At 46.8% G+C, this 13,345-nt stretch overlaps 1 protein-coding gene across 1 annotated transcript in view; it reads left to right on the plus strand.

Moving 5' to 3' along the window:
* Positions 1 to 13,345, plus strand: part of LOC139579607 (TBC1 domain family member 1-like) — a 64,066-nt gene that overhangs the window by 21,131 nt on the left and 29,590 nt on the right. The window contains exons 5-6 of the mRNA XM_071408382.1: positions 1,608 to 1,751; positions 10,681 to 10,840. Coding sequence (XP_071264483.1) covers positions 1,608 to 1,751; positions 10,681 to 10,840 — 304 coding nt within the window. The remainder of the gene's footprint in view (positions 1 to 1,607; positions 1,752 to 10,680; positions 10,841 to 13,345) is intronic.

Raw genomic sequence — 13,345 nt, forward strand, 5'->3', positions numbered from 1 at the left:
ACTATCTCCCACCCTCCTCCTCTCTCCCCCACTCCCTCTCCCCCACTCCCTCTCACTATCTCCCACCCTCGTCCTCTCACTATCTCCCACCCTCCTCCTCTCTCCCCCACTCCCTCTCCCCCACTCCCTCTCACTATCTCCCACCCTCGTCCTCTCACTATCTCCCACCCTCGTCCTCTCACTATCTCCCACCCTCCTCCTCTCTCCCCCACTCCCTCTCCCCCACTCCCTCTCACTATCTCACGCCCTCGTCCTCTCACTATCTCCCACCCTCCTCCTCTCTCCCCCACTCCCTCTCCCCCACTCCCTCTCACTATCTCCCACCCTCGTCCTCTCACTATCTCCCACCCTCGTCCTCTCACTATCTCCCACCCTCGTCCTCTCACTATCTCCCACCCTCGTCCTCTCACTATCTCCCACCCTCGTCCTCTCACTATCTCCCACCCTCGTCCTCTCACTATCTCCCACCCTCGTCCTCTCACTATCTCCCACCCTCGTCCTCTCACTATCTCCCACCCTCGTCCTCTCACTATCTCCCACCCTCTCACTATCTCCCACCCTCGTCCTCTCACTATCTCCCACCCTCCCTCTCACTATCTCCCACCCTCCCTCTCACTATCTCCCACCCTCCCTCTCACTATCTCCCACCCTCCTCCTCTCTCCCCCTCTCCCTCTCACTATCTCCCACCCTCCTCCTCTCTCCCCCACTCCCTCTCACTATCTCCCACCCTCCTCCTCTCTCCCCCACTCCCTCTCCCCCACTCCCTCTCAATATCTCCCACCCTCGTCCTCTCACTATCTCCCACCCTCGTCCTCTCACTATCTCCCACCCTCGTCCTATCACTATCTCCCACCCTCCTTCTCTCTCCCACCCTCCCTCTCACTATCTCCCACCCTCCTCCTCTTTCCCCCTCTCCCTCTCACTATCTCCCACCCTCCTCCTCTCTCCCCCACTCCCTCTCACTATCTCCCACCCTCCCTCTCACTATCTCCCTCTCACTATCTCCCACCATCTCCCACCCTCCCTCTCACTATCTCCCACCCTCCTTCTCTCTCCCACCCTCCCTCTCACTATCTCCCACCCTCCTCTCTCCCCCTCTCACCATCTCCCACCCTCCTCCTCTCTCCCCTACTCCCTCTCACTATCTCCCACCCTCCTTCTCTCTCCCACCCTCCCTCTCACTATCTCCCACCCTCCTCTCTCCCCCTCTCACCATCTCCCACCCTCCTCCTCTCTCCCCTACTCCCTCTCACTATCTCCCACCCTCCTTCTCTCTCCCCCCCTCCCTCTCACTATCTCCCACCCTCCTCCTCTCTCCCCCACTCCCTCTCACTATCTCCCACCCTCATTCTCTCTCCCCCACTCCCTCTCACTATCTCCCAACCTCCTTCTCTCTCCCCCACTCCCTCTCACTATCTCCCACCCTCCTTCTCTCTCCACCACCCTTGCTGTCTCTCTGCTTCTCCTTCCCTCTCTCCTTCTCTCTCCATCCCGCTCTCCTTCTCTCTACTTCCCTCTCCCCCGTCTCTCCTTCCCTCTCTCCTTCCCTATCCCCCGTCTCTCCGTCTCTCTACCCCCCCCCCCCCCCACCACCTCTTCTCTCCAGGTGGGATACTGTCAGGGTCTCAGCTTCCTAGCAGGAGTGTTGTTGTTACACATGGCAGAAGAGGATGCCTTCAACATGCTCAAGTTCCTCATGTATCATATGGGGCTCCGCAAGCAGTACAGACCTGACATGATTATACTACAGGTAAAACACCAAGCAGTACAGACCTGACATGATTATACTACAGGTAAAACACCAAGCAGTACAGAGCTGACATGATTATACTACAGGTAAAACACCAAGCAGTACAGACCTGACATGATTATACTACAGGGAAAACACCAAGCAGTACAGAGCTGACATGATTATACTACAGGTAAAACACCAAGCAGTACAGACCTGACATGATTATACTACAGGTAAAACACCAAGCAGTACAGAGCTGACATGATTATACTACAGGTAAAACACCAAGCAGTACAGACCTGACATGATTATACTACAGGTAAAACACCAAGCAGTACAGAGCTGACATGATTATACTACAGGTAAAACACCAAGCAGTACAGACCTGACATGATTATACTACAGGTAAAACACCAAGCAGTACAGACCTGACATGATTATACTACAGGTAAAACACCAAGCAGTACAGACCTGACATGATTATACTACAGGTAACACACCAAGCAGTACAGACCAGACATGATTATACTACAGGTAAAACACCAAGCAGTACAGACCTGACATGATTATACTACAGGTAAAACACCAAGCAGTACAGAGCTGACATGATTATACTACAGGTAAAACACCAAGCAGTACAGACCTGACATGATTATACTACAGGTAAAACACCAAGCAGTACAGACCTGACATGATTATACTACAGGTAAAACACCAAGCAGTACAGACCTGACATGATTATACTACAGGTAACACACCAAGCAGTACAGACCAGACATGATTATACTACAGGTAAAACACCAAGCAGTACAGACCTGACATGATTATACTACAGGTAACACACCAAGCAGTACAGACATGATTATACTACAGGTAACACACCAAGCAGTACAGACCTGACATGATTATACTACAGGTACCAAGCAGTACAGACCTGACATGATTATACTACAGGTACCAAGCAGTACAGACCTGACATGATTATACTACAGGTACCAAGCAGTACAGACCTGACATGATTATACTACAGGTACCAAGCAGTACAGACCTGACATGATTATACTACAGGTACCAAGCAGTACAGACCTGACATGATTATACTACAGGTAACACACCAAGCAGTACAGACCTGACATGATTATACTACAGGTAAAACACCAAGCAGTACAGACCTGACATGATTATACTACAGGTAAAACACCAAGCAGTACAGACCTGACATGATTATACTACAGGTAAAACACCAAGCAGTACAGACCTGACATGATTATACTACAGGTAAAACACCAAGCAGTAGAGACCTGACATGATTATACTACAGGTAAAACACCAAGCAGTACAGACCTGACATGATTATACTACAGGTAAAACACCAAGCAGTACAGACCTGACATGATTATACTACAGGTAAAACACCAAGCAGTAGAGACCTGACATGATTATACTACAGGTAAAACACCAAGCAGTACAGACCTGACATGATTATACTACAGGTAACACACCAAGCAGTACAGACCTGACATGATTATACTACAGGTAACACACCAAGCAGTACAGACCTGACATGATTATACTACAGGTAAAACACCAAGCAGTACAGACCTGACATGATTATACTACAGGTAAAACACCAAGCAGTACAGACCTGACATGATTATACTACAGGTAAAACACCAAGCAGTACAGACCTGACATGATTATACTACAGGTACCAAGCAGTACAGACCTGACATGATTATACTACAGGTAAAACACCAAGCAGTACAGACCTGACATGATTATACTACAGGTAACACACCAAGCAGTACAGACCTGACATGATTATACTACAGGTAACACACCAAGCAGTACAGACCTGACATGATTATACTACAGGTAAAACACCAAGCAGTACAGACCTGACATGATTATACTACAGGTAACACACCAAGCAGTACAGACCTGACATGATTATACTACAGGTAACACACCAAGCAGTACAGACCTGACATGATTATACTACAGGTAAAACACCAAGCAGTACAGACCTGACATGATTATACTACAGGTAAAACACCAAGCAGTACAGACCTGACATGATTATACTACAGGTAAAACACCAAGCAGTACAGACATGACATTATTATACTACAGGTAACACACCAAGCAGTACAGACCTGACATTATTATACTACAGGTAAAACACCAAGCAGTACAGACCTGACATGATTATACTACAGGTAAAACACCAAGCAGTACAGACCTGACATGATTATACTACAGGTAAAACACCAAGCAGTACAGAGCTGACATGATTATACTACAGGTAACACACCAAGCAGTACAGACCTGACATGATTATACTACAGGTAACACACCAAGCAGTACAGACCTGACATGATTATACTACAGGTAACACACCAAGCAGTACAGACCTGACATGATTATACTACAGGTAAAACACCAAGCAGTACAGACCTGACATGATTATACTACAGGTAAAACACCAAGCAGTACAGACCTGACATGATTATACTACAGGTAAAACACCAAGCAGTACAGACCTGACATGATTATACTACAGGTAAAACACCAAGCAGTACAGACCTGACATGATTATACTACAGGTACCAAGCAGTACAGACCTGACATGATTATACTACAGGTAAAACACCAAGCAGTACAGACCTGACATGATTATACTACAGGTAACACACCAAGCAGTACAGACCTGACATGATTATACTACAGGTAACACACCAAGCAGTACAGACCTGACATGATTATACTACAGGTAAAACACCAAGCAGTACAGACCTGACATGATTATACTACAGGTAACACACCAAGCAGTACAGACCTGACATGATTATACTACAGGTAACACACCAAGCAGTACAGACCTGACATGATTATACTACAGGTAAAACACCAAGCAGTACAGACCTGACATGATTATACTACAGGTAAAACACCAAGCAGTACAGACCTGACATGATTATACTACAGGTAAAACACCAAGCAGTACAGACATGACATTATTATACTACAGGTAACACACCAAGCAGTACAGACCTGACATTATTATACTACAGGTAAAACACCAAGCAGTACAGACCTGACATGATTATACTACAGGTAAAACACCAAGCAGTACAGACCTGACATGATTATACTACAGGTAAAACACCAAGCAGTACAGAGCTGACATGATTATACTACAGGTAACACACCAAGCAGTACAGACCTGACATGATTATACTACAGGTACCAAGCAGTACAGACCTGACATGATTATACTACAGGTAACACACCAAGCAGTACAGAGCTGACATGATTATACTACAGGTAAAACACCAAGCAGTACAGACCTGACATGATTATACTACAGGTAAAACACCAAGCAGTACAGACCTGACATGATTATACTACAGGTAAAACACCAAGAAGTACAGACCTGACATGATTATACTACAGGTAAAACACCAAGCAGTACAGACATGACATGATTATACTACAGGTAAAACACCAAGCAGTACAGACCTGACATGATTATACTACAGGTAAAACACCAAGCAGTACAGACCTGACATGATTATACTACAGGTAAAACACCAAGCAGTACAGACCAGACATGATTATACTACAGGTAAAACACCAAGCAGTACAGACCTGACATGATTATACTACAGGTAAAACACCAAGCAGTACAGACCTGACATGATTATACTACAGGTAAAACACCAAGCAGTACAGACCTGACATGATTATACTACAGGTAAAACACCAAGCAGTACAGACCTGACATGATTATACTACAGGTAAAACACCAAGCAGTACAGACCTGACATGATTATACTACAGGTAAAACACCAAGCAGTACAGACCTGACATGATTATACTACAGGTAAAACACCAAGCAGTACAGACCTGACATGATTATACTACAGGTAAAACACCAAGCAGTACAGACCTGACATGATTATACTACAGGTAAAACACCAAGCAGTACAGACCTGACATGATTATACTACAGGTACCAAGCAGTACAGACCTGACATGATTATACTACAGGTAACACACCAAGCAGTACAGACCTGACATGATTATACTACAGGTAACACACCAAGCAGTACAGACATGATTATACTACAGGTAACACACCAAGCAGTACAGACCTGACATGATTATACTACAGGTACCAAGCAGTACAGACCTGACATGATTATACTACAGGTACCAAGCAGTACAGACCTGACATGATTATACTACAGGTACCAAGCAGTACAGACCTGACATGATTATACTACAGGTACCAAGCAGTACAGACCTGACATGATTATACTACAGGTACCAAGCAGTACAGACCTGACATGATTATACTACAGGTACCAAGCAGTACAGACCTGACATGATTATACTACAGGTACCAAGCAGTAGAGACCTGACATGATTATACTACAGGTAAAACACCAAGCAGTACAGACCTGACATGATTATACTACAGGTAAAACACCAAGCAGTACAGACCTGACATGATTATACTACAGGTACCAAGCAGTAGAGACCTGACATGATTATACTACAGGTAAAACACCAAGCAGTACAGACCTGACATGATTATACTACAGGTAACACACCAAGCAGTACAGACCTGACATGATTATACTACAGGTAAAACACCAAGCAGTACAGACCTGACATGATTATACTACAGGTAAAACACCAAGCAGTACAGACCTGACATGATTATACTACAGGTAAAACACCAAGCAGTACAGACCTGACATGATTATACTACAGGTAAAACACCAAGCAGTACAGACCTGACATGATTATACTACAGGTAAAACACCAAGCAGTACAGACCTGACATGATTATACTACAGGTAAAACACCAAGCAGTACAGACCTGACATGATTATACTACAGGTAAAACACCAAGCAGTACAGACCTGACATGATTATACTACAGGTAAAACACCAAGCAGTACAGACCTGACATGATTATACTACAGGTACCAAGCAGTACAGACCTGACATGATTATACTACAGGTAAAACACCAAGCAGTACAGACCTGACATGATTATACTACAGGTAACACACCAAGCAGTACAGACCTGACATGATTATACTACAGGTAAAACACCAAGCAGTACAGACATGACATGATTATACTACAGGTAACACACCAAGCAGTACAGACCTGACATGATTATACTACAGGTAACACACCAAGCAGTACAGACCTGACATGATTATACTACAGGTAACACACCAAGCAGTACAGACCTGACATGATTATACTACAGGTAACACACCAAGCAGTACAGACCTGACATGATTATACTACAGGTAACACACCAAGCAGTACAGACCTGACATGATTATACTACAGGTAAAACACCAAGCAATACAGAGCTGACATGATTATACTACAGGTAAAACACCAAGCAGTACAGACCTGACATGATTATACTACAGGTAAAACACCAAGCAGTACAGACATGATTATACTACAGGTAAAACACCAAGCAGTACAGAGCTGACATGATTATACTACAGGTAACACACCAAGCAGTACAGACCTGACATGATTATACTACAGGTAACACACCAAGCAGTACAGACCTGACATGATTATACTACAGGTAAAACACCAAGCAGTACAGACCTGACATGATTATACTACAGGTAAAACACCAAGCAGTACAGAGCTGACATGATTATACTACAGGTAACACACCAAGCAGTACAGACCTGACATGATTATACTACAGGTACCAAGCAGTACAGACCTGACATGATTATACTACAGGTAACACACCAAGCAGTACAGAGCTGACATGATTATACTACAGGTAAAACACCAAGCAGTACAGACCTGACATGATTATACTACAGGTAAAACACCAAGCAGTACAGACCTGACATGATTATACTACAGGTACCAAGCAGTACAGACCTGACATGATTATACTACAGGTACCAAGCAGTACAGACCTGACATGATTATACTACAGGTAAAACACCAAGCAGTACAGACCTGACATGATTATACTACAGGTAACACACCAAGCAGTACAGACCTGACATGATTATACTACAGGTACCAAGCAGTACAGACCTGACATGGTTATACTACAGGTAAAACACCAAGCAGTACAGACCTGACATGATTATACTACAGGTAAAACACCAAGCAGTACAGACCTGACATGATTATACTACAGGTAAAACACCAAGCAGTACAGACCTGACATGATTATACTACAGGTAAAACACCAAGCAGTACAGACCTGACATGATTATACTACAGGTAAAACACCAAGCAGTACAGACCTGACATGATTATACTACAGGTAACACACCAAGCAGTACAGACCTGACATGATTATACTACAGGTAAAACACCAAGCAGTACAGACCTGACATGATTATACTACAGGTAAAACACCAAGCAGTACAGACCTGACATGATTATACTACAGGTAACACACCAAGCAGTACAGACCTGACATGATTATACTACAGGTAAAACACCAAGCAGTACAGACCTGACATGATTATACTACAGGTAACACACCAAGCAGTACAGACCTGACATGATTATACTACAGGTAACACACCAAGCAGTACAGACCTGACATGATTATACTACAGGTAAAACACCAAGCAGTACAGACCTGACATGATTATACTACAGGTAAAACACCAAGCAGTACAGACCTGACATGATTATACTACAGGTAAAACACCAAGCAGTACAGACCTGACATGATTATACTACAGGTAAAACACCAAGCAGTACAGACCTGACATGATTATACTACAGGTAACACACCAAGCAGTACAGACCTGACATGATTATACTACAGGTAAAACACCAAGCAGTACAGACCTGACATGATTATACTACAGGTAAAACACCAAGCAGTACAGACCTGACATGATTATACTACAGGTAAAACACCAAGCAGTACAGACCTGACATGATTATACTACAGGTAAAACACCAAGCAGTACAGACCTGACATGATTATACTACAGGTAAAACACCAAGCAGTACAGACCTGACATGATTATACTACAGGTAAAACACCAAGCAGTACAGACCTGACATGATTATACTACAGGTACCAAGCAGTACAGACCTGACATGATTATACTACAGGTAAAACACCAAGCAGTACAGACCTGACATGATTATACTACAGGTAACACACCAAGCAGTACAGACCTGACATGATTATACTACAGGTAAAACACCAAGCAGTACAGACATGACATGATTATACTACAGGTAACACACCAAGCAGTACAGACCTGACATGATTATACTACAGGTAACACACCAAGCAGTACAGACCTGACATGATTATACTACAGGTAACACACCAAGCAGTACAGACCTGACATGATTATACTACAGGTAACACACCAAGCAGTACAGACCTGACATGATTATACTACAGGTAACACACCAAGCAGTACAGACCTGACATGATTATACTACAGGTAACACACCAAGCAGTACAGACCTGACATGATTATACTACAGGTAAAACACCAAGCAGTACAGACCTGACATGATTATACTACAGGTAACACACCAAGCAGTACAGACCTGACATGATTATGCTACAGGTAACACACCAAGGAGTACAGACCTGATTATACTACAGGTAAAACACCAAGCAGTACAGACCTGACATGATTATACTACAGGTAACACACCAAGCAGTACAGACCTGACATGATTATACTACAGGTAACACACCAAGCAGTACAGACCTGACATGATTATACTACAGGTAAAACACCAAGCAGTACAGACCTGACATGATTATACTACAGGTAAAACACCAAGCAGTACAGAGCTGACATGATTATACTACAGGTAACACACCAAGCAGTACAGACCTGACATGATTATACTCAGTGTATGCCCCCCCCCCCCCCCCCCCCACCAGATCCAGATGTACCAGCTGTCCCGTCTCCTCCATGAGTACCACAGAGACCTCTAACCCCCCCCCCCCCCCCCACCAGATCCAGATGTACCAGCTGTCCCATCTCCTCCATGACTACCACAGAGACCTCTAACCCCCCCCCCCCCCCCCCACCAGATCCAGATGTACCAGCTGTCCCGTCTCCTCCATGACTACCACAGAGACCTCTAACCCCCCCCCCACCAGATCCAGATGTACCAGCTGTCCCGTCTCCTCCATGACTACCACAGAGACCTCTAACCCCCCCCCCCCCCCCCCCCACCAGATCCAGATGTACCAGCTGTCCCGTCTCCTCCATGACTACCACAGAGACCTCTAACCCCCCCCCCCCCCCCCACCAGATCCAGATGTACCAGCTGTCCCGTCTCCTCCATGACTACCACAGAGACCTCTAACCCCCCCCCCCCCCCCCCCACCAGATCCAGATGTACCAGCTGTCCCGTCTCCTCCATGACTACCACAGAGACCTCTAACCCCCCCCCCCCCCCCCCCCACCAGATCCAGATGTACCAGCTGTCCCGTCTCCTCCATGACTACCACAGAGACCTCTAACCCCCCCCCCCCCCCCCCCACCAGATCCAGATGTACCAGCTGTCCCGTCTCCTCCATGACTACCACAGAGACCTCTAACCCCCCCCCCCCCCCCACCAGATCCAGATGTACCAGCTGTCCCGTCTCCTCCATGACTACCACAGAGACCTCTAACCCCCCCCCCCCCCCCCCCCACCAGATCCAGATGTACCAGCTGTCCCGTCTCCTCCATGACTACCACAGAGACCTCTAACCCCCCCCCACCAGATCCAGATGTACCAGCTGTCCCGTCTCCTCCATGACTACCACAGAGACCTCTAACCCCCCCCCCCCCCCCCCCCCCCACCAGATCCAGATGTACCAGCTGTCCCGTCTCCTCCATGACTACCACAGAGACCTCTAACCCCCCCCCCCCCCCCCCACCAGATCCAGATGTACCAGCTGTCCCGTCTCCTCCATGACTACCACAGAGACCTCTATGTCCATCTGGAACAGCATGAGATAGGACCGTCTCTCTACGCTGCTCCCTGGTTCCTCACGGCCTTCGCCTCGCACTTCCCTCTGGGCTTCGTAGCCAGGGTGTTTGGTAAGTTACCTCTAGGTTACCTGGCCAGGGTGGCCTTCGCCTCGCACTTCCCTCTGGGCTTCGTAGCCAGGGTGTTTGGTAAGTTACCTCTAGGTTACCTGGCCAGGGTGTCCTTCGCCTCGCACTTCCCTCTGGGCTTCGTAGCCAGGGTGTTTGGTAAGTTACCTCTAGGTTACCTGGCCAGGGTGTTTGGTAAGTTACCTCTAGGTTACCTGGCCAGGGTGGTTGGTTAGTTACCTCTAGGTTACCTGGCCAGGGTGTTTGGTAAGTTACCTCTAGGTTACCTGGCCAGGGTGTTTGGTTAGTTACCTCTAGGTTACCTGGCCAGGGTGGTTGGTAAGTTACCTCTGGGCTTCGTAGCCAGAGTGTTTGGTAAGTTACCTCTAGGCTTCGTAGCCAGGGTGTTTGGTAAGTTACCTCTAGGTTACCTGGCCAGGGTGTTTGGTAAGTTACCTCTAGGTTACCTGGCCAGGGTGTTTGGTTAGTTACCTCTAGGTTACCTGGCCAGGGTGGTTGGTAAGTTACCTCTAGGTTACCTGGCCAGGGTGTTTGGTAAGTTACCTCTAGGTTACCTGGCCAGGGTGGTTAGTTACCTCTAGGTTACCTGGCCAGGGTGTTTGGTTAGTTACCTCTAGGTTACCTGGCCAGGGTGGTTGGTTAGTTACCTCTAGGTTACCTGGCCAGGGTGGTTGGTAAGTTACCTCTAGGCTTTGTAGCCAGGGTGGTTGTTAAGTTACCTCTAGGTTACCTGGCCAGGGTGTTTGGTAAGTTACCTCTAGGTTACCTGGCCAGGGTGTTTGGTAAGTTACCTCTAGGTTACCTGGCCAGGGTGTTTGGTTAGTTACCTCTAGGTTACCTGACCAGGGTGGTTGGTAAGTTACCTCTAGGTTACCTGGCCAGGGTGTTTGGTAAGTTACCTCTAGGTTACCTGGCCAGGGTGTTTGGTTAGTTACCTCTAGGTTACCTGGCCAGGGTGTTTGGTTAGTTACCTCTAGGTTACCTGGTCAGGGTGTTTGGTAAGTTACCTCTAGGCTTTGTAGCCAGGGTGTTTGGTTAGTTACCTCTAGGTTACCTGGTCAGGGTGTTTGGTAAGTTACCTCTAGGTTACCTGGCCAGGGTGTTTGGTTAGTTACCTCTAGGCTTCGTAGCCAGGGTGGTTAAGTTACCTCTAGGTTACCTGGCCAGGGTGGTTGGTAAGTTACCTCTAGGTTACCTGGCCAGGTTGTTTTGTAAGTTACCTCTAGGTTACCTGGCCAGGGTGTTTGTTTAGTTACCTCTAGGTTACCTGGCCAGGGTGGTTGGTTAGTTACCTCTAGGTTACCTGGCCAGGGTGGTTAGTTACCTCTAGGTTACCTGGTCAGGGTGTTTGGTTAGTTGCCTCTAGGTTACCTGGCCAGGGTGGTTGGTAAGTTACCTCTGGGCTTCGTAGCCAGAGTGTTTGGTAAGTTACTTCTAGGTTACCTGGTCAGGGTGTTTGGTTAGTTACCTCTAGGTTACCTGGCCAGGGTGGTTGGTTAGTTACCTCTAGGTTACCTGGTCAGGGTGGTTGGTTAGTTACCTCTAGGTTACCTGGCCAGGGTGTTTGGTAAGTTACCTCTAGGTTACCTGGCCAGGGTGGTTGGTTAGTTACCTCTAGGTTACCTGGCCAGGGTGGTTGGTTAGTTACCTCTAGGTTACCTGGCCAGGGTGTTTGGTAAGTTACCTCTAGGTTACCTGGTCAGGGTGGTTGGTTAGTTACCTCTAGGTTACCTGGCCAGGGTGTTTGGTAAGTTACCTCTAGGTTACCTGACCAGGGTGTTTGGTTAGTTACCTCTAGGCTTCGTAGCCAGGGTGTTTGGTTAGTTACCTCTAGGTTACCTGGCCAGGGTGGTTGGTTAGTTACCTCTAGGTTACCTGGCCAGGGTGGTTAGTTACCTCTAGGTTACCTGGTCAGGGTGTTTGGTTAGTTGCCTCTAGGTTACCTGGCCAGGGTGGTTGGTAAGTTACCTCTGGGCTTCGTAGCCAGAGTGTTTGGTAAGTTACCTCTAGGCTTCGTAGCCAGGGTGTTTGGTAAGTTACCTCTAGGTTACCTGGCCAGGGTGTTTGGTAAGTTACCTCTAGGTTACCTGGCCAGGGTGTTTGGTTAGTTACCTCTAGGTTACCTGACCAGGGTGGTTGGTAAGTTACCTCTAGGTTACCTGGCCAGGGTGTTTGGTAAGTTACCTCTAGGTTACCTGGCCAGGGTGTTTGGTTAGTTACCTCTAGGTTACCTGGCCAGGGTGTTTGGTTAGTTACCTCTAGGTTACCTGGTCAGGGTGTTTGGTAAGTTACCTCTAGGCTTTGTAGCCAGGGTGTTTGGTTAGTTACCTCTAGGTTACCTGGTCAGGGTGTTTGGTAAGTTACCTCTAGGTTACCTGGCCAGGGTGTTTGGTTAGTTACCTCTAGGCTTCGTAGCCAGGGTGGTTAAGTTACCTCTAGGTTACCTGGCCAGGGTGGTTGGTAAGTTACCTCTAGGTTACCTGGCCA

The sequence above is a fragment of the Salvelinus alpinus genome, chromosome 6 (assembly GCF_045679555.1).
Source record: "Salvelinus alpinus chromosome 6, SLU_Salpinus.1, whole genome shotgun sequence".
Taxonomy (NCBI): Eukaryota; Metazoa; Chordata; class Actinopteri; order Salmoniformes; family Salmonidae; genus Salvelinus; species Salvelinus alpinus.